This window comes from Jatropha curcas, chromosome 1, assembly GCF_041381405.1.
Source record: "Jatropha curcas cultivar XTBG-Jc1 chromosome 1, XTBG_Jcur_1.0, whole genome shotgun sequence".
Lineage (NCBI taxonomy): Eukaryota > Viridiplantae > Streptophyta > Magnoliopsida > Malpighiales > Euphorbiaceae > Jatropha > Jatropha curcas.
Window position 1 is genome coordinate 29,306,341 of NC_143151.1, and position 22,731 is coordinate 29,329,071.

General features: G+C 32.4%; 4 protein-coding genes and 1 non-coding gene across 6 annotated transcripts; 2 read left to right on the top strand and 3 right to left on the bottom strand.

The window, feature by feature from the left end:
• Positions 1-76: 76 nt before the first annotated feature.
• Positions 77-3,158, bottom strand: LOC119369161 (protein SUPPRESSOR OF GENE SILENCING 3). 2 transcript variants are annotated; one of them, XM_037635156.2, is made up of 6 exons: positions 2,387-3,158; positions 1,755-2,262; positions 1,375-1,669; positions 845-1,089; positions 578-750; positions 77-509 (listed from the first exon to the last, which is right to left on the bottom strand). In XM_037635156.2, exons 1-6 carry the CDS (start codon positions 2,788-2,790, stop codon positions 344-346), a joined length of 1,791 nt encoding a protein of 596 aa, XP_037491084.2. In that variant the 5' UTR covers positions 2,791-3,158; the 3' UTR covers positions 77-343. The 2 variants fall into 2 exon arrangements, with proteins under 2 accessions (XP_037491084.2, XP_037491085.2); XM_037635157.2 differs by having other exon boundaries at positions 77-497; positions 2,387-3,151.
• A 471-nt stretch (positions 3,159-3,629) lies between these two features.
• LOC105630383 (uncharacterized) lies at positions 3,630-6,832 on the bottom strand. The gene is made up of 5 exons (XR_005176845.2): positions 6,219-6,832; positions 5,071-5,590; positions 4,680-4,965; positions 4,364-4,608; positions 3,630-4,183 (listed from the first exon to the last, which is right to left on the bottom strand). It is a non-coding gene; the product is annotated as an uncharacterized LOC105630383 (transcript).
• Positions 6,833-9,567: 2,735 nt separating this feature from the next.
• Positions 9,568-11,325, top strand: LOC105630262 (E3 ubiquitin-protein ligase RSL1). Its single transcript, XM_089723084.1, has 2 exons — positions 9,568-10,453; positions 11,092-11,325. Exons 1-2 carry the CDS (start codon positions 9,723-9,725, stop codon positions 11,162-11,164), a joined length of 804 nt encoding a protein of 267 aa, XP_089579210.1. The 5' UTR covers positions 9,568-9,722; the 3' UTR covers positions 11,165-11,325.
• Positions 11,326-14,286: 2,961 nt separating this feature from the next.
• Positions 14,287-17,466, bottom strand: LOC119369165 (uncharacterized). The gene is made up of 5 exons (XM_089716616.1): positions 16,865-17,466; positions 15,720-16,239; positions 15,329-15,614; positions 15,013-15,257; positions 14,287-14,842 (listed from the first exon to the last, which is right to left on the bottom strand). The coding sequence occupies exons 1-5, from the start codon at positions 17,356-17,358 to the stop codon at positions 14,483-14,485; spliced, it is 1,905 nt and encodes a 634-aa protein (XP_089572742.1). The 5' UTR covers positions 17,359-17,466; the 3' UTR covers positions 14,287-14,482.
• A 1,932-nt stretch (positions 17,467-19,398) lies between these two features.
• LOC149499326 (E3 ubiquitin-protein ligase RSL1-like) lies at positions 19,399-21,155 on the top strand. Its single transcript, XM_037635180.2, has 2 exons — positions 19,399-20,205; positions 20,847-21,155. Exons 1-2 carry the CDS (start codon positions 19,475-19,477, stop codon positions 20,920-20,922), a joined length of 807 nt encoding a protein of 268 aa, XP_037491108.2. The 5' UTR covers positions 19,399-19,474; the 3' UTR covers positions 20,923-21,155.
• Positions 21,156-22,731: the final 1,576 nt, after the last annotated feature.

Below are 22,731 nucleotides of genomic sequence, written 5' to 3' on the forward strand. Positions count from 1 at the left end.
GACAAAAAACTTTAAGCGTGATCAAGATGATTTGGTCATTGATGAATTTATATGGTGTTTTTATTTTCATATATGATATTGAAACCCAAACCGCTAACTGTCACTTAAAACAATAATTAATAAAACACAATTTTTACATATATTAGTTTCACATATTATGAATTAAGCAGAGAAAATATGGAATACATTGTCCAAACAATACGACATCGTGTCATTTTGAAACGTGCTTCCAATTTGTTACTGGTATTACTAGGACTTCCTCTTCTTGCCCAATAACCCAATTAACGGCATTTTTCCCAATAGCTTTTGCCTCAACTTCTCTATGTACTCATGGCGTTCTTCACTACCAGAAGCTGAAATAAGTTGGCGTCACCGGCCTAATCATTGTTTCCTCCGTCATAACGGGAGCTATATTTATCATTTCTTGTATTACTGGCGATTGAGAGCCCTCTGCCATTCCTACATTTTCCTTGTGTTGTTCTGTAATTTCCTGATTTCTGCATCCAGAACTGATGGACTAAATTGAAAAGGACCTAAAAAAATAGTAATTTTCGAACACTAACTTTTATTAAAATACCTGTTTTCGCAATAATTTATGCTTGGAAGATTTGCATTTGACTCCTCTAAATTTTCTTGTTCTTCATATTTCTCCTGCTTTATATTCTCAATATCTCCATCGTTTTCATTTCTTCCTTCAAGAGTTGTTCCGATTTGGTCCTTGTAGAATTGTTCCATAAATTTGATTATGTCCTTGGCAAAAGTAGCATGGAGAGTTGCTAATTAGAGGTGAGCATTAATCGATGTGGTGTAAATTGATTATGTCCTTGGCAAAAATTAATTATACCTCTTCCATGCTCTGCTCATGATGCTGGTTTGCTTGATGTCTCAGATTATCCATCTCCTTGGTTAACATTTTCAGCTTTTCCTTCAACATGGAATTGGATTCTTCAAGCTCTTTAGTATGCCTTTGCTGCTCAGAGACTCTGTTCTTTAACCACTGAAGCTGATGATTCTCTTCTGTCATTTGCCTGATTCCATTCACCACCATTTCTTGATATGATCTCATCTCATATTTCAGCTTAACCCTACCTAATAATCAATTTCAAAAAGCTCAATTGCATAATTTATCATAATAATTCAGGGCTATAAACGAGCTGATTCTAGCAATTTACAATTGAAAAGATAAAAAATTTGGCCTTTTACAGGCTCGAATTGAGGTCAAACTCATTTATAAAGTAAGTAGGCTCAAGTTCGGCTCGTTAAACTCATCGATCATGTTTTTCTCTGTGAAATCTCGAGCAGATCGGCTCGTCTATATCCCTACATAACATCATCTGTTTCGGACTTTATGTGATTTTCAATTTAATCCATTACCTCTAACAAATTTTTTATTGAAGAAATCAACATCTTCTTTTTTTGCCATGTAACCATAAAGTTGGTGCTGTTCAGCTGAAAAGTTAAAGAGCCGCCGGTTAAGGAAATCATCTCTGCCTATTCCCTCGCTTACAAAATGTCTACATAGACGCTCTGCTTCTAAATAACCCTTTACTGAGCTTTCAAAAATTAAGATGCTGAATCCACTATGTCTCTTGTTAGGGTGTTGAACTCTCACAATACCCTCATATGAACTGAACATTTCCAGCAGCTCTTCACTTGTCATGCCAATCCTCTACAATTCCATCAAAATCCAAACAAGAGATAAGTAATTTATATCTATTTGTGCAAATAATAAGATTAGGAGTGGATAATCTCACCTTATAATTCTCATCCTCTTTGTAGGTTGTATTAGCAATTACAACCATAGGAGGCCAAACCATCTCAAAATCTATGTTATTATTGCTTAAACCTTTGCATTTTGGACTTGCTGCTTCTTGAATTATAGTTGCAGAAATTGCCTGCTGATCATTAGAATGCAACTTGTCTTCCAGCAATTGTGCAAGCTCTCTGTGGAGCCTAATCCTTGTAGACCCTTTGGTTTTAGCATGCTGAATGAGGGGCTGCAGGCCCAAGTACAGTTCAGTGGTATCTCCACCTCTTTGACATACTGGGCAGTGCCATTGTCTGGCTTGGTTTTTTATCTCTTCAAAGCTCAAACATTCTAGTTCCTTAAGAAATTTCTTGAACCACTTGCTCTTCTTGCAAGCCTCAACTTTTCTTGGACTTGCTTCAGAATCGTAATCGTCGGTATCAGGTAATTCATCTGAATCACTATTAGCAGGTTTTTTGCCATTCTCTGAATTAGTCTTCAGATGCAATTCTTTGCTGTATCATTGTTTTACCAATTGTTAAACTACTTTATAATTAAGCTTAACTAATAACACAAATACAACACCAACACCATCAACAAACTATTTATTTTTAACCCAGAAATTAAATGTGCACTGACCTGCAAGTAAAATCCATGGACATTGTCCTTTCCCACAAATTGAGCACATCCTTGGAGAGCAAATGCTTGAAAGAATCCAATTCTAGGACATAATCACAATTTAAGCCTGGACAAGTGACAATATTGAATCCCTCTTTGATCTTTGCCTCTAAATACTTGCTTAGACAATAATCCAAGCAAAATGAGTGACCACATTTCCCATTCTTGAGAACCTTACCTTTTTCTTTCCTTTCTTTACAAATTTCACAAAAACTCATAGATGATTCACCTCTTTGTACTTTGATCTCTTGAAGTGATGGTATTTGACAAGTGAGCAAAGAGGCCTTTAGACTTTCTTGAAACTGCAATTCTTCTGCCATTGCCGCATCAGATAGTAGCCAAAGCTCTTTTTTTTCATTTTCCATCAACAAATTATGAGAAGTGGGTATCTTATTTAGAGGAAGAAGATTAAAGGATTCAGGAGCTATTTCTATTCTGCAGAAATTTTTGGCGGGTTCTTTTATGCTTTGCCGTCTCTATAAATGAAGTAGCTTATTATATAGTAACAGCTTCCATTTAAATTGCTTACCAAGAACTTCACTTGGAAGTTAGCTTCTTTAAGGGGCTAAACTTCTTTCTATGGCTTTTCCACAGTCACTGTAGTGGAGTGTAGGATCATGTGTTTGTTTGACATTTTGCATCTCTTACCTATGAAGGACCTTAACATATGCATGGGGGAATATTTGTATATATGATTTGGGGACAAGAATTACTTTCTCCTTTTTTATTGATTCATGCTGATGAATTTTGTTTTATTTTATATATTATACTATAGATTTTTATACTGTTCCATTACGTTGTCATTTTTAGCCCCTAACAAGAGATTGAATTGGATTTCTTTCTGTGTCTTTTCCTTGTCCTTGTCCATCAAGAGACAAGGAAAAATTTTTATTTGACAGCAAAATTTGTTCCCTTTGTCATTCTAAATGATTTTTAAGTTTTGTTTTAACAAATGTTGGATCGCTTTCTTCAATCCAACTCAGATGATAACAACTTCTAGTGGTCCAACTCTGATAAATTCAAAGTTTCTGTACACATGAAAATATTTTCAGGAAACCCTATTTATAAAGCGTAGATATAGTTGTTATCATTCACCAGCTTGCTATTGCTAACAGTCTAATTTACTGGATAGGCAGTCAAGTCTTCAAGTTAATAAATTTTATTTATTTTTTATTCCTGGTCTCATTCAAAAGCTAAAAATCTATTTGCCAGAGAAATCGGAGTCTGATTTATGATAACATTCGAATAGTTGATGTTTAATCATAAGTACAATTCGGGATAAATTTTTGTTTTCAATACATATTAGGATCAGTGATCAATAGTTGCTCCATTCCTTTCACAAAAATGTAGACTCGCTTGCAGAATGTGAAAGGCAGAGGAGAGAATTATGCTCTGGGGCTACCTAATAATTTTCAGTAGTATGGGGATTGAAGCACCAAGAACTGGGATGGCAAGATCTTTCCATGACATCTCAAAACACATGGACCGATGATCGCTAACTCCCCGCTTTTCCCGGGGTCTCCCAGCAAATCTTGAACTTGCACTTGCTCTTTCCCTTGCAATTTCAGGTTTCTTAATCTCTTCTCGTTCTGGCAACCAAGGAATCTCTGCTACTTCTTGTGTTTCATTTTCAGTGTCTTGAATGTTTAATAACTCTTGTTCTTGCCCACTCTTTATCTTGTCAAAATCTCCATCTTTGTCACTTCCTGATTCAAGATTTCTGATTTTGTCCTTGTAAAATTGCTCTTGAAATTGCATCTAAGAAAAGGCATTAATATAATCAGTCATGACATATAACTAATATACCGCTTAATTTCGTCTGTGGTTAGGTGACAGACAAGTACTGCATTGTCTTCTAAAATTCACCTATATTTAAGAGAGAAGAAAGGGGGGGGGGGGGGGGGTGTTGGGGGGAGCGGGGAGAACTGAAAATGTTACCTCTTGCATTGTCTGCTCATGATGCAGATTGGCCTTACTTCTCAAAATATCCATATCCCTGGTTACCATTTGCAGCTTCTCCTTATACATAGTATTAGATTCTTCAAGAACTTCCACATGCCTTTGCCGCTCAGCAACTCTGTTCTTCAACCAGAGAAGCTGATAGTTGTCTTCACTCATTTGCCTAATTCGGTTTACCACCATTTCTTGGAATGATCTCATTTCATATTTCAGCTTAGGCTTACCTAATTGCATAATTTACCAATATAATTATTCTTTAAAGTTGCATTTCAAATATATATTTTTATATGCATACCTTTAAAGCCATCCACATCTTCTTTCAATGCCATGAAACCATAAAGTTGGCGCTTTCCACTGGGTAGGAAATAGACCGGCCGATGAGTCCAAGCATATCTATCTTTCCGTTCCTCTGCAAAATGCTTATGCAGGCGCTCTGCCTCTAAATACCCCTTTGCTGAGCTCTCAAAAATCAACATACTTAACCCGCAATGTCCTTGCCAATTGTAAGAGTTTTGAGCCTTAACAATGGCATCATATGAGCTGAACAAGTCTAATAGCTCTTGACTTGTCATGCCAATCCACTGAAATCCACAATTCCATCAAAACAAGAGCCAACTAATCAGCAGAACATTAAATCTATCTTCAGAAGAAAGTAAATAGCATTCTATTGTTATAAATAATCTCACCTTGTTATTCTCATCTTTCTTAAGGCTTGTATTTGCAATTACAACCATAGGAGGCCAAACTATCTCATGATCTTTCTTCTCATCTTTTACACTTTCCCATTTGCTACTACTTGCTTCACCTTCAGGAATATTAGCTGCAACTCTTTCTCTTTCATCTCCTGAACATTTCCGTGAACTAGAAGCAAAAGCAGTTTGCATATTCAGTCTCGGTCTCATAAATGGGCTCTCTGAAAATCGTGGAACCGTGTTCTTGATAAACTTGTAGGTTGATTTGGGCCTTCCATTTCCTCTTCCGGTTGACAATGTAGACCGAGCATCATCTCTCTGTTTTCGAGCTGCCTCTTCATAGTTCCTTTGAGAAACCACACACTTGCTATCATCTTGTGCAGATTTATCAGTGTAGGTTACACTGTGATTGAACTGCTCAGTTCTTACATCCTGTGATGGATTGTCACTGGTGTTAGCAGTGAAAGTCCTTTCACTGCCATATTCTGTACTCTCCCTGGCACATAAATCTTTCCTGCATCATTGTTTTGAAGGAAATCAATTCACATTCAAATATATATATCCGCTGATGAAAACAAATAGTGCAGAAGTGACCATTTTTTTTAGTAAGGGGGTAGAATTAAAAGAAATTATAAGACAAACTTATTGGTTAAATAACCAGTTAATGACTGGGTTTAGAATATAATTGCTTCTAATTTTCATTTTTTGAACCCCTTAATTTGCTTCTTAATCAAATAGAGAGGAAGCTGTGTCTTTTGCCAGAGAAAGATAGCCATTGACATGCTAAGCTAAGTTACAGGTCAAGCCAAGTTAGGATCATCAAGTAAGAAATGAAAGCAACAAGAAATAAGTAAAACCAACTGCTAAAACTCTAAACAATTAACAAAATGTTAAAAAAATAGCTAAAATTAATGCATCCTAACTTTTCTTTTTCCTTTTTTTTTAAAAATTATTTTTCTTATGTTGTTATTAACCATAATCTAGAATAAGTACGCGTCCTTGAGGTATTTAATGTTCAGGTTGTTACTAAAATTTGCATAAAAATTAATTATCAGGCATCAAATCTAATTAGGGAACATAATCAACAATCTCAGATAATAAAAATCTCTACTTTAACACCAAATACTAAAAAATACACTGACCTTGAACTGAAATTTGGAGCCACCTCCATAGACACAGCTTTTTCCCACAGATTCTGCACATCCTCAGGAAGAAGATGCTTCAAATCATCAAAGTTTAGGAAAAAATCACAATCAAAGCCTGGACAAGGAAAAGTGTCGAAACCCTCTTTGATCTTTGCCTCCAAATACTTGCTTATACAGTAATCGGAACAAAAACAGTGACCACATTCCCCATTCTTGATTAGTTTCTCATTTTCTATCATTTCCGTGCAAATCACACAAAAACTGAGGGATGATTCAGATTCACCTATATTTTTCACATATGGTGATGGATTCGGCAACTCTGAAGTGAAAAGAGAAGCCTGTAGAGCTTCTTGGAGCTGCAATTCTTCAGCCATTGCAGCATCCGATAAAAGCATGATCCGAAACTCATCACCTCCATTGTTGTTAAAGAAAGCTGGGTGATGAGCTTCATTGTTTGCAGGAAGAAGATCAAAGGCCTGTGGTGTTGCCATTTTAGAAAATCTTTGTTGACTGTAAATTAGTGGGTCTTCTACTCTTCTCTCTGTGGTATGAACTCTTTATGTGCTTTATAGTTTAGAAAACTTGGCTTGGAAGTTGTCTTTTCTTTTTTCCCTGTTCAGCAACTTCTCTGTAATTAGTCCTTTTTGACTGAACATTGAATTGCTTTTTCTCTGTCCATGTAGGCCATTTCTGTAATCTTTTTAAATTATTATTTTGATCGACTAATAAATAAAATAAAAAATTATTATTAAAAAGAAATTTTTAATCGCATTGATCATATTGACTTCTTTAATCTTTAAAAATCTTTGGCCGTAGAGTTTGTTATTACTATAAGTTAAAATTTTTTTTCTATATCGGTAATATATTATTTTTTTCATTTTCTTTCAATCATCAAGTTTCATTTTTACGTTCCATTTCAATAATTTTGTTTTTACAATAAATTCAACAAAAACGAGCACTTATAAGGGGTAATCTATATGTATACACATAAATATCCAAATGCCCTTTCATTCTTCAATTAACGTCTCTCATCTCTCTCTCTCTCTCTCTCAGTTTCTAGGAGTGGCATAAGGGTAGCTTCCATTATTTCTCATCAATGCAGAAGAAGGGAATCTGCGGTATCTGCAACTGACGTTTCAATGGCAGAGCCATGGGAGGCCACATGAAATCTCACTCAGCTAAACAATTGTTACCTCCAAAACTCATTCCAACCCGCCAACAAAACCCATCATCCTCTTCTTCTCCTTCTAATTATCCTTCAAGTGATCAAAACCCGATGCAAATGCAATCCTCTCGATCCACCAACCAAGAACTCCCTTTGATATCAAAACCTAATCTTGCTAACGGTGGAGTAAGTGAGACCGAGTTGTCACCAAGGAATGACCCAATTCGGAAACGATCCAAAAGGCAGCGCATATCCGCCGAGAAAGCAACTGATTCGGTCGTGAAATCCGCCCGGTCACCAAATTATGTAATTTATATATCTTCTTCAAACTATGTGTAGCGGAGAATAATAAAACAAGTATTATATGTTCATGGATGAAAAAGATTCAGATTTCCCCTTTGAAATTTCCTTAAATTTGATATATAAAAGATTCATATTTTTCCTATGAGATTTCCTTAAATTTGATATGGAAAAATAATTATCTCTCTAGATTTTATAATATTAATTAATTCAACCTTTTATTTTTATATATTAAATATTTAGTCTATTTTATTTTGACATATTAAGTATTTAGTTTTTAACGTTTGATTCCGTCGCATTAAACGATATTTCTGTCCAATTTGAATAGCTTTGCCTTTAAATGCACAATAAAAGACTAAAATAGTCAAAAATTAAAGCCACCATTCCTCTTCTTCTCCTTCATCTCCTCAAATCTCTATTTCTGCTGTTATACAAACTCATTAAATAAAGAAATATATTAAACAACCATTAAATTTATACTGTATCTCACTTTGAGAGCGTTACAAATCATAAAAAAAAAAAAAATCATTTAAAAAATCTGCCCTTCTTCTCCAACCACTTCTTCATTCTCCAGAACTTGTACTGTATTTTTTTTTTTTGGTGTATTTGTGAGCTGGACGAAGTAGTTTTCCACCATTCATTTCTCTAACAACATGGACAATAATCGGCAGAATACATACAAAGTAAAGCCCTTAATAAACCAAAAATGCAAGACCTCAAATTTGAAATTAGCTTTAGATATCAAAACGCCTTTTTTTTTCTTACATTAGCAGTGTCATTTAATACCTTAAAATAAAGCTTTGGCCATAGCTACAGCAAAATAAAATACAGGCAAATCAAAATCTGTTACAATCCAACCGTCGGTCATTGACATAGCCATGGCTGCTCTTCGACTAGGAGTAGTGGAATCTCGAAGCTTCTCCAGTCCTGTCCTCGAAATACAAAATTAGCAGCATCTTCTCGGTGGTGGACGGAGTAAATATGGGCTGTGGCGGTGAGAGAAGGAAGACAATAGAGAAGAGGAAAATGGGTAAGGAATAACGTTGAAGAATAGCGTTTGTCATTTTAAAATATCTCTCTCCTCTCTCCTCTCTTTTGCCTTTTACCTTCATTTAACAGAAAAAAGCATTTTATTTTGGGCACAACGGCTAGTTTAATGTAACCAAATCAAATTTTAAGAACTAAATATTAAATATATAAAAATATCTAATATATAAAAATACGAGAATGAATTAATTAATTTTGTAAAACCTTAAGGAAGAGATAGTTATTTTCTCATTATATATATATAGAGTAACTGTATACCAAACCAATTATAAAGTTCAAATGAGAATATTTTTAATTTGAAATTTATTATCTAGAAAAAAGTTTTTTATTAAAAATGTCACTATTTTATATATTTTTTTTCTAGTGAATGTTAAAATAATATGCTAAAATATTGTTTAGAATTAATTTGGTATATAAATGGGTACATATATTGGATGCGAGTAAATCTACCAATTATAAATCATGCACAAAAAAAAATAATAAAACATTAATATTATTTCAAAATATAATTATTCATAATTATTTTTAAATATAATTATTCATTATTTTTTTCTAGTGAATGTTAAAATAATATGCTAAAATATTGTTTAGAATTAATTTGGTATATAAATGGGTACATATATTGGATGCGAGTAAATCTACCAATTATAAATCATGCACAAAAAAAAAATAATAAAACATTAATATTATTTCAAAATATAATTTTACCCTAACATAAAGTTTTCTATTTGAGAAGCTATTAATTTTGGTTGGTCTTTTTAATAAGAAATTTTGGTTAAGCACGTGGTAGTTATACGAATTAGAATCAAGGAAAAGGAAAGGTCATGGAGAAAAAAAAAAAACCCAAAAAACAAGAAAAAAAAATAATGAGAAAGTCGTTTCCATTTTCCAATGGGGAATGACTCCTTCCAAGCGAAGTCACCTTACAAATCCATGGTCTCATCCTTTTTTTTCTCATCTTTTATCAATCCATTGTCTAGTTCTCTGCAATGGCAAAAGAAACTCTCTCTAACGCCCAATACGCTGAGGAAGTACTATTCCAGGAGGAATCAATGGGCTCGGTGATAATTTCTCAGGTGAAAAACAAAATTCCATCATCAATTCCCATGATTGAACCATCTCCAGAGCCAAACCCTAAAGAAACCGGCGAATCTTCACTCATTTTCTGCGAAATTTGTGTAGAAAGAAAAGAAATCGACCAAATGTTCAAAATCGATAGCTGTGCTCACTCTTTTTGCTGCGAATGTATGAGCAAACATGTAGCTGCAAAAATTCAAGATAGTACTTGTACTATTATTACTTGTCCAGGAATGAATTGCCGAGCAATTCTCGAACTTGACATTTGCAGATCTCAGCTTTCCAAGGGAGTAATTGATATCTGGGAGGAAATGCTATGCAAGGAGATGATAAGCGAATGGGAGAAGTTTTATTGTCCTTTTAAGGATTGTTCTGCACTTTTGGTGAATGATAGTGATTGTGAAGGAGGAGAAGCTATTAGAGAGTCTGAGTGTCCGTTTTGCCATAGATTGTTCTGCGCTCAGTGTTATGTGCCTTGGCATTCTGGAGTTGAGTGTGAAGAGTTTCAGAGGTTGAATGAGGATGAAAGAGGAAGGGAAGATTTGATGGTGATGGAACTTGCTAGAGCTCAGAAATGGAGTAGATGTCCTCACTGTAAATTTTATGTTGAAAGAACGGAAGGTTGCCCACATATAACATGCAGGTTAGTATACTACTGATTCCACAGTCAGTTTTTACACTTACTGTGTTTAATAATAATATTAATAGAAAGCTTCACAAAAAAAAAAAAAAAAAGAACAATTGAAGGGACATTTTGGGTTATTGGAAATTTAAAATGTAAGTGTATTTAATTTGATATTTCACTTCAAACAAAATGTACTTAAATGTACAGTCTTACCCATTTATTTAAATGTACTTCATACTATCTTTTTTTTTGGCATTGTATAAATTCTTTTTTTAATTTAAATATTCTTTAGGTGCAGAATGTAAAATATACATAAAGCATAGAGCTTTTTTATAAATTTGTCAATTTAGAAGATTTTGGCTTGGCTCCCTTCCTCACAAGCTGCATCCAAGTTTCTTACACTATGTTTGGATTCACGAAAAACATAGGAAAATAGTATAATTTTTTTTTCTTTCACTTATTTGGAAATGAAGAAATTATAAAAGGAAGAAAAATATGAGAGCAAAATAAATTATAGCATTCACATGCTATTTTCTCTTCAATTTGAAAGGAAAATAATTAAACATCAAGAAAATTTTTTTTTTTATTTTTGATTTTCTTTCCTTGAATTGCTTTCCAAACAGACTCTAATCTTGGTTATGTTTGTACAATTGCAGGTGTAAGTTCGAGTTTTGCTATGGATGTGGATCGCAGTGGACAGCAAGTCACAGTGGCTGTCAGAGAAATTAGTTATTGGATAATTGAAGTATGAGAGAAATTATTTATTATATATACATACGATTTAAAATGTATGAAATGAAACCTCTAGGTAGACGTTTCCTCGTGTGGCAAATTTTATGTTAATTTTTTTTGAAAACTTAAATTTTATGTTAATTTTATTTATTATATAACAGTAAGAACGTAAACAATAATATTCAAAAGTTATAAAACTCATAAAATAATATTAAAAGCTATTATTTTTAAATTCATAAATCATAATAAAAAAGAAAGCAAAAAATCATTGTATTTAAAATGGCTTTTGTGTTTATAGGTAATGTTTAAAGAGCTATTGTGGCTAAAATTCATAAAAACCATAAGAAAATAGAAAGAGCTGAAGTTAGAGAGTAATTTTTTTAAAAAGTTATTATTTTTCAAATTCATAAATTAGAGAGAGGCGAGGGAGGCATAATTTTTCTACGAAAATCTTTAATTTTTTCTAGTTAAGCTAATACCAAATACTCAAATTTTAGAAGTTTCAGTCTTTAAATAGAGTGTCATGATGACATCGAATAGATTTCTATGATTCTCCTTTATAATGATTTGATTATAATTGACAGTAATAAAATTTATAAACAAGAATTGTATTTGATTAAGAGAACTTGAGAGATTGTAATGCATTCTTGTTTGAGTTTAGGTACAAATATTTATAACATTTATGGCTATTTTAAATAAGAGATAAAATGAATGAACCTTTGACCGAACATTACTTATTTTATAATGGTCAAGTAACGCTCGATCAATTCTCCAATGATGTTGCTATGAATAATGATAAGGATAGTTAGATTATTTATAATATACATTTATAATACTAAATATATAATAGTATTAAAAAATAAATATATCTCTTTTTATTTATTATGTAGCTAAATGAACTGAAATAACATTATGGTTACGCCAAGAGAAATATTATTTTTTTTTAAAAAAAATAATATTCACAAATTATGATAATTTTTATGTTGGAAAAGGCTCCAATTTTTTATGAAAAGATAAAGTGAATTTACTATGATCATGCTCCATTACAATTATCACCATTCCAAGTAATGATTCTCATAAATTTCTTATTTGTTGATATGTTACTGATTATTTTGTTTAAATTGGGAAATTTACTAATAAATTAAATTTGTTCTCTTCTGCAAAATATATATATATATATATATATATATATATATATATATATATATATATATATATGATAAATTGTGAACAAAGTAGTTTATCCACAACTTAACTTAGAAGTTGCTAATTAGTTCATAAATTTTCATTGCTGGACAACTTCTTATATTTTTCCCTCAGCCAAGACTTAGGAGTAGGTCTGTCTTTATTTTTCCTTTATATAGATTCCCCCTTTTATAATGAAGCTTCATATCTAAGCTAATTAATGACAATGATTATGCATAATTTAACTTTGTACTTATATTATGAATGTGTTCGAGAATAACTTTTTAAGTAGCTTTTAATCAAAATGCTAAACGCTACTTAAAAAGTTATTAGGTGACGTAGCGTTTAGATTAGTTTTTAGAGATTATGATAACGTTTTGTGAAAAGTTAATTCACGTAACAGCTAACAACTACCAAAATAGCTAATTTTATGAAACAGACTATATACATAGGATAAAATTTTCCAATAAAAATTAGTGAAATTTGTCAAAAAAATGGAACAGAAATTTAAATTCAGCTGGATATAATTACAATTCACCATTTAACGAGTCAAAAAAGAATTGCTTGAACATTAATTAAGTTTCCAATTTTCCAACGGATAAGTATTTTATTTCTAGAAAAATCCTCTTTTCCAATTTTAAAAATATTGTTATCCAAAATCATTCCCAAGACAAATACATTAACTAAAATTTATTTGCAACACAAATCAATATATTTTCAATGTAGGCTGGCTTGCCTTCAAATGGACTTATGATGTAGTAATAGGCAATGTACTGCCTTGTACGTATGTTTGTCTAGTGACAAGTGACAATATTGAATCCCTCTTTGATCTTTGCCTCTAAATACTTGCTTAGACAATAATCCAAGCAAAATGAGTGACCACATTTCCCATTCTTGAGAACCTTATCTTTTTCTTTCCCTTCTTTGCAAATTTCACAAGAACTAATAGATGATTCACCTCTTTGTACTTTGATCTCTTGAAGTGATGGTATTTGACAAGTGAGCAAAGAGGCCTTTAGACTGTCTTGAAACTGCAATTCTTCTGCCATTGCCGCATCAGATAGTACCCAAAGCTCTTTTTTTTTTTCATTTTCCATCAACAAATTATGAGAAGTGGATATCTTATTTAGAGGAAGAAGATTAAAGGATTCAGGAGGTATTGCCATTCTGCAGAAGTTTTTTGCCGGTTCTTTTATGCTTCGCTGTCTCTATAAATGAAGTAGCTTATTATATAGTAACAGCTTCCATTTAAATTGCTTACCAAGAACTTCACTTGGAAGTTAGCTTCTTTAAGGGGCTAAACTTCTTTCTATGGCTTTTCCACAGTCACTGTAGTGGAGTGTAGGGTCATGTGTTTGTTTGACCTTTTGCATCTGTTACCTTTTTATGAAGGACCTTAACATATGGGGGAATAACTGTTTATATGATTTGGGGACAAGAATTACTTTCTCCTTTTTTATTGATTCATGCTGATGAATTTTGTTTTATTTTATATATTATACTATAGATTTTTATACTGTTCCATTACGTTGTCATTTTTAGCCTGTAACAAGAGATTGAATTGGATTTCTTTCTGTGTCTTTTCCTTGTCCTTGTCCATCAAGAGACAAGGAAAAATTTTTATTTGACAGCAAAATTTGTTCCCTTTGTCATTCTAAATGATTTTTAAGTTTTGTTTTAACAAATGTTGGGTTGCTTTCTTCAATCCAACTCAGATGATAACAACTTCTAGTAGTCCAACTCTGATAAATTCAAAGTTTCTGTACACATGAAAATATTTTCAGGAAACCCTATTTATAAAGCGTAGATATAGTTGTTATCATTCACCAGCTTGCTATTGCTAACAGTCTAATTTACTGGATAGGCAGTCAAGTCTTCAAGTTAATAAATTTTATTTATTTTTTATTCCTGGTCATTCAAAAGCTAAAAATCTATTTGCCAAAGAAATCGGAGAGTGTGATTTATGATAACATTCAAATAGTTGATGTTTAATCACAAGTACAATTCGGGATAAATTTTTGTTTTCAATACATATTAGGATCAGTGATCAATAGTTGCTCCATTCCTTTCACAAAAATGTAGACTCACTTGCAGAATGTGAAAGGGGGAGGAGAGAATTATGCTCTGGGGCTACCTAATAATTCTCATTAGTATGGGGATTGAAGCACCAAGAACTGGGATGGCAAGATCTTTCCATGACATCTCAAAATACATGGACCGATGATCGCTGACTCCCGGCTTTTCCCGGGGTCTCCCAGCAAATTCTGAACTTGCACTTGCTCTTTCCCTTGCAATTTCAGGTTTCTTAATCTCTTCTCGTTCTCGCAACCTAGGAATCTCTGCTACTTCTTGTGTTTCATTTTCAATGTCTTGAATGTTTACTAACTCTTGCTCTTGCCCACTCTTTATCTTGTCAAAATCTCCATCTTTGTCATTTCCTGATTCAAGATTTCTGATTTTGTCCTTGTAAAATTGCTCTTGAAATTGCATCTAAGAAAAGGCATTAATAAAATCAGTCATGACATATAATTAATATACCGCTTAATTTCGTCCGTGGTTAGGTAACAGACAAGTACTGCATTGTCTTCTAAAATTCACCTATATTTAAGAGAGAAGAAAAGGGGGGGGGGGGGGGGAAGAGAGAGAACTGAAAATGTTACCTCTTGCATTGTCTGCTCATGATGCAGATTGGCCTTACTTCTCAAAATATCCATATCCCTGGTTACCATTTGCAGCTTCTCCTTATACATAGTATTAGATTCTTCAAGAACTTCCACATGCCTTTGCCGCTCAGCAACTCTGTTCTTCAACCAGAGAAGCTGATAGTTGTCTTCACTCATTTGCCTAATTCGGTTTACCACCATTTCTTGGAATGATCTCATTTCATATTTCAGCTTAGGCTTACCTAATTGCATAATTTACCAATAGAATTATTCTGTAAAGTTGCATTTCAAATATATATTTTTATATGCATACCTTTAAAGCTATCCACATCTTCTTTCAATGCCATGAAACCATAAAGTTGGCGCTTTCCACTGGGTAGGAAATAGACCGGCCGATGAGTCCAAGCATATCTATCTTTCCGTTCCTCTGCAAAATGCTTATGCAGGCGCTCTGCCTCTAAATACCCCTTTGCTGAGCTCTCAAAAATCAACATACTTAACCCGCAATGTCCTTGCCAATTGTAAGAGTTTTGAGCCTTAACAATGGCATCATATGAGCTGAACAAGTCTAATAGCTCTTGACTTGTCATGCCAATCCACTGAAATCCACAATTCCATCAAAACAAGAGCCAACTAATTAGTAGAACATTAAATCTATCTTCAGAAGAAAGTAAATAGCATTCTATTGTTATAAATAATCTCACCTTGTTATTCTCATCTTTCTTAAGGCTTGTATTTGCAATTACAACCATAGGAGGCCAAACTATCTCATGATCTTTCTTCTCATCTTTTACATTTTCCCATTTGCTACTACTTGCTTCACCTTCAGGAATATTAGCTGCAACTCTTTCTCTTTCATCTCCTGAACATTTCCGTGAACTAGAACCAAAAGCTGTTTGCATATTCAGTCTCGGTCTCATAAATGGGCTGTCTGAAAATCGTGGAACCGTGTTCTTGATAAACTTGTAGGTTGATTTGGGCCTTCCATTTCCTCTTCCGGTTGACAATGTAGACCGAGCATTACCTCTCTGTTTTCGAGCTGCGTCTTTATAGTTCCTTTGAGAAACCACACACTTGCTATCACCTTGTGCAGATTTATCAGTGTAGGTTGCACTGTGATTGAACTGCTCAGTTCTTACATCCTGTGATGGATTGTCACTGGTGCTAGCAGTGAAAGGACTTTCACTGCCATATTCTGTACTCTCCCTGGCACATAAATCTTTCCTGCATCATTGTTTTGAAGGAAATCAAGTCACATTCAAATATATATATATCCGCTGATGAAAACAAATAGTGCAGAGGTGACCATTTTTTTTTAGTTCAAGTGAGTAGAATTGCAAGAAATTATAAGACAAACTTATTGGTTAAAAAATAACCAGTTAATGACTGGGTTTAGAATATAATTGCTTCTAATTTTTCATTTTTTGAACCCCTTAATTTGCTTCTTAATCAAATAGAGAGGAAGCTGTGCCTTCTGCCAGAGAAAGATAGCCATTGACATGCTAAGCTAAGTTACAGGTCAAGCCAAGTTAGGATCATCAAGTGAGAAATGAAAGCAACAAGAAATAAGTAAAACCAACTCCTAAAACTCTAAACAATTAACAAAATGTTAAAAAAATAGCTAAAATTAATGCATCCTAACTTTTTTTTTTTTAATTATTTTTCTTATGTTATTATTAACCATAATCTAGAATAAGTACGCTTCCTTGAGGTATTTAATGTTCAGGTTATTACTAAAATTTGCCTAAAAATTAATTATCAAGCAACAAATCTAATTAGGGAACATAATCAACAATCTCAGATAATAAAAATCTCTACTTTAACACCAAATACTAAAAAATACACTGACCTTGAACTAAAATTTGGAGCCACCTCCATAGACACAGCTTTTGCCCACAGATTCTGCACATCCTCAGGAAGAAGATGCTTCAAATCATCAAAGTTTAGGAAAAAGTCACAATCAAAGCCTGGACAAGGAAAAGTGTCGAAACCCTCTTTGATCTTTGCCTCCAAATACTTGCTTATACAGTAATCGGAACAAAAACAGTGACCACATTCCCCATTCTTGATTAGTTTCTCATTTTCTATCATCTCCGTGCAAATCACACAAAAACTGAGGGATGATTCAGATTCACCTATATTTTTCACATATGGTGATGGATTCGGCAACTCTGAAGTGAAAAGAGAAGCCTGTAGAGCTTCTTGGAGCTGCAATTCTTCAGCCATTGCAGCATCCGATAAAAGCATGATTCGAAACTCATCACCTCCATTGTTGTTAAAGAAAGCTGGGTGATGAGTTTCATTGTTTGCAGGAAGAAGATCAAAGGCCTGTGGTGTTGCCATTTTAGAAAATCTTTGTTGACTGTAAATTAGTGGGTCTTCTACTCTTCTCTCTGTGATATCAACTCTTTATGTGCTTTATAGTTTAGAAAACTTGGCTTGGAAGTTGTCTTTTCTTTTGTCCCTGTTCAGCAACTTCTCTGTAATTAGTCCTTTTTGACTGAACATTGAATTGTTTTTTCTCTGTCCATGTAGGCCATTTCTGTAATCTTTTTAAATTATTATTTTGATCGACTAATAAATAAAATAAAAAATTATTATTAAAAAGAAATTTTTAATCGCATTGATTTTGTAGAGTTCGTTATTACTATAAGTTAAAATTTTTTTCTTTATCCGTAATATATTTTTTTTTCATTTTCTTTCAATCATCAAGTTCCATTTTTAGGTTCCATTTCAATAATTTTGTTTTTACAATAAATTCAACATAAGTACTTATAAGGGGTAATTTATATTTATACACATATATATCCAAATGCGCTTTCATTCTTCAATTAACGTCTCTCATCTCTCTCTCTCTCTCTCAGTTTCTATGAGTGGCATAAGGGTAGCTTCCATTATTTCTCATCAATGCAGAAGAAGGGAATCTGCGGTATCTGCAACTGACGTTTCAAGGGCGGAGCCATGGGAGGCCACATGAAATCTCACTCAGCTAAACAATTGTTACCTCCAAAACTCATTCCATCCCGATAACAAAACCCATCATCCTCTTCTTCTCCTTCTAATTATCCTTCAAGTGATCAAAACCCCATGCAAATGCAATCCTCTCGATCCACCAACCAAGAACTCCCTTTGATATCAAAACCTAATCTTGCTAACGGTGGAGTAACTGAGACCGAGTTGTCACCAAGGAATCACCAAATTTGGAGATGATCGAAAAGGCAGCGCATATCCGCCGAGAAAGTAACTGAATCGGTCGTGAAATCCGCCCGGTCACCAAATTATGTAATTTATATATCTTCTTCAAGCTATGTGTGGCGGAAAATAATAAAACAAGTATTATATGATCATGGAAGAAAAAGATTCAGATTTCTCCTTTGAGATTTCCTTAAATTTGATATATAAAAGATTCATATTTTTCCCTTGATATTTCCTTAAATTTGATATGGAAAAATAATTATTTCTCCCGAGATTTTATAAAATTTATTAACTCATCCTTTTATTTTTGCACATTAAATATTTAGTCTATTTTATTTTTGCATATTAAATATTTAGTCTTATTCCGTCACATTACACAATCTTTAAATGATTTTTCCATCCAATTTTAATGTGCTTTGCCGTTAGATGCAAAATAAAAGACTAAAATACCCTTTAAAAATTCAAAAATTAAAGCCACCATTCCTCTTCATCTCCTTCATCTCCTCAAATCTCCATTTCTGCTGTTATACAAACTCAATAAATAAATAAATATATTATGCATTTTATTTTTTATGATAGTTTAATGTGACGAAACCAAATTTTAAAAACTAATATCAAATATATAAAAATATGAGAATGAATTAATTAATTTTGTAAAAGCTCAAAGAAGAAATAATTATTCCCTTTGATATATATAGAACAACTGTATACCAAAGCAATTAAAAAATTCAAATGAGAATATTTTTAATTTGAAATTTATTATATAGAAAATTTTTTTTTATTAAAAATGTCACTGTCTTTTTTTTTTTTCTAGTGAATGTTAAAATAATGTGCTAAAATATTGTTTAGAATTAATTTGGTATATAAATGGGTAGTATATCGGCTAAGAGTAAATCTACCTATTATAAATCATGCAAAAAAAAAATAATAAAACATTAATATTATTTCAAAATATAATTTTACCCTAACATAAAGTTTTCTATTTGAGAAGCTATTAATTTTGATTGGTCTTTTTAATAAGAAATTTTGGGTTAAGCACGTGGTAGTTATACGAATTCGAAATCAAGGAAAAGGAAAGGTCATGCAGAAAAAAAAAAAAAAAAAAAAAAAAAAAAAAAAAAAAAAAAAAAAAACAAGAAAGTAGTTTCCATTTTCCAATGGGGAATGATTCCTTCCAAGCGAAGTCACCTTACAAATCCATGGTCTCATCCTTTATAGTAACTTATTTCTCATCTTTTATCAATCCATTGTCTAGTTCTCTGCAATGGCAAAAGAAACTCTCTCTAACGCCCAATACGCTGAGGAAGTACTATTCCAGGAGGAATCAATGGGCTCGGTGATAATTTCTCAGGTGAAAAACAAAATTCCATCATCAATTCCGATGATTGAACCATCTCCAGAGCCAAACCCTAAAGAAACCGGCGAATCTTCACTCATTTTCTGCGAAATTTGTGTAGAAAGAAAAGAAATCGACCAAATGTTCAAAATCGATAGCTGTGCTCACTCTTTTTGCTGCGAATGTATGAGCAAACATGTAGCTGCAAAAATTCAAGATAGTACTTGTACTATTATTACTTGTCCAGGAATGAATTGCCGAGCAATTCTCGAACTTGACATTTGCAGATCTCAGCTTTCCAAGGGAGTAATTGATATCTGGGAGGAAATGCTATGCAAGGAGATGATAAGCGAATGGGAGAAGTTTTATTGTCCTTTTAAGGATTGTTCTGCACTTTTGGTGAATGATAGTGATTGTGAAGGAGGAGAAGCTATTAGAGAGTCTGAGTGTCCGTTTTGCCATAGATTGTTCTGCGCTCAGTGTTATGTGCCTTGGCATTCTGGAGTTGAGTGTGAAGAGTTTCAGAGGTTGAATGAGGATGAAAGAGGAAGGGAAGATTTGATGGTGATGGAACTTGCTAGAGCTCAGAAATGGAGTAGATGTCCTCACTGTAAATTTTATGTTGAAAGAACGGAAGGTTGCCCACATATAACATGCAGGTTAGTATACTACTGATTCCACAGTCAGTTTTTACACTTACTGTGTTTAATAATAATATTAATAGAAAGCTTCACAAAAAAAAAAAAAAAAAGAACAATTGAAGGGACATTTTGGGTTATTGGAAATTTAAAATGTAAGTGTATTTAATTTGATATTTCACTTCAAACAAAATGTACTTAAATGTACAGTCTTACCCATTTATTTAAATGTACTTCATACTATCTTTTTTTTTGGCATTGTATAAATTCTTTTTTTAATTTAAATATTCTTTAGGTGCAGAATGTAAAATATACATAAAGCATAGAGCTTTTTTATAAATTTGTCAATTTAGAAGATTTTGGCTTGGCTCCCTTCCTCACAAGCTGCATCCAAGTTTCTTACACTATGTTTGGATTCACGAAAAACATAGGAAAATAGTATAATTTTTTTTTCTTTCACTTATTTGGAAATGAAGAAATTATAAAAGGAAGAAAAATATGAGAGCAAAATAAATTATAGCATTCACATGCTATTTTCTCTTCAATTTGAAAGGAAAATAATTAAACATCAAGATTTTTTTTTTTTTTTTTTTTTTTGATTTTCTTTCCTTGAATTGCTTTCCAAACAGACTCTAATCTTGGTTATGTTTGTGCAATTGCAGGTGTAAGTTCGAATTTTGCTATGGATGTGGATCACAGTGGACAGCATGTCAAGGTGGCTGTCAGAGAATTAGTTAGATTGGATTTTTTTTTTTTTTTTTTTTTTTGACATTGTTAGATTGGATAATTGAAGTATGAGAGAAATTATTTATTATATATACATACGATTTAAAATGTATGAAATGAAACATCGAGGTAGAGGTTTCCTCATGTGGCAAATTTTATTTTATTTTATTTTTTTTTTTTTTTGAAAACTTAAATTTTATGCTAATTGAAGTACGTTAGTGTGGGCATATAATTATCTAGCGATATTGTTACCACTGAAGTTCTTTGTCTATTCATGATATTAGCTTTATGATCATGTGTCGATGTAGCTCTACCAGCGCAAATTCGACAGAAAAAATAATAGTAAAAACATAAATAACAATATTCAAAAACTGTAAAACTCATAAAAAAAAATATCAAAAGCCATTATTTTTAAATTCATAAATCATAATAAAAAAGAATGCTAAAAATCTTTGTGTTTTAAAATGGCTTTTGTGTTTATAGGTAATGTTTAAGGAGCTACTGTGGTTAAAATTCATAAAAACCATAAGAAAATTGAAAGAGCTGAAGTTAGAGAGTAATTTTTAAAAAAAGTTATTATTTTTCAAATTCATAAATTAGAGAGAGGCAAGGGAGGCATAATTTTTCTATGAAATCTTTAATTTTTTCTAGTTAAGCTAATACCAAATACTCAAATTTTAGAAGTTTAACTCTTCAAATAGAGCGTCATGATGACATCGAATGGATTTCTATGATTCTCCTTTATAATGATGTGATTATAATTGATAGTAATAAAATTTATAAACAAGAGTTGTATTTAATTAAGAAAACTTGAGAGATTGTAATGTGTTCTTGTTTGAGTTTAGATACAAATATTTATAACATTTACAGCTATTTCAAATAAGAGATAAAATACTAAATGCGGAGCTAGAATTTCGAAACTTAAAAACTGAACGAGGATCTCGGGCTTTAGTTATATAAAGAATGAGCCCTGGTTATTTTAAGTAAGAGATAAAGAATTAAATGCGGGGCTTGAATTTCAAAACTTCAAGACCGAACGATGATCTCGAGCTTTAATTATATAATGAATGAGCCTTTGACCGAACATTTTTTATTTTATAATGGTCAAGTAACGCTCAATCAATTCTTCAATAATGTTGCTATGAAAAATGATAAGGATAGTTAGATCATTTATAATATACATTTATAATACTAAATATATAATAGTAATAAAAAATAAATATACCTCTTTTTATTTATTATGTAGTTAAATGGATTGAAATAACATTATGGTTAGGCCGAGAGAAATATCTTTTAAAAAAAAAATAATATTCACAAATTATGATAATTTTTATGTTGGAAAAGGCTCCAACTTCATTGCTGGACAACTTCTTTCAGGGTTTAACTTTAAATCCTTTCGGATTGCTTTCTATATCGCTTTTTCACTTTAAATCCTTTTGGACTTGCTTTCCACATCGCTTTTTCCCTCAGCCAAGACCTAGGAGTAGGTCTGTCTTTATTTTTCCTTTGTATTGATTTCCCCTTTTATAATGAACCTTCTTATCCAAGCTAATTACTGACAATGATTATGCATAATTTAACTTTGTACTTAATATATATTATGAATGTGTTCGACAATAATTTTTAATCAAAATATTAAATGCTAATTAAGAAAAAACAATTTCATCCAAATTGACAAGTGGGTTGAATGGAACAAGCAGTTTCCTGGTTGTGAAACTATTCAAATGTGAACTTTCTATTGCAAAATTTGGAAATTTCCCTGAATTAGAGATTTTCAAGCTTCTCTTTTCTTTCAAACAATTACTATGTATAATGAGAAAC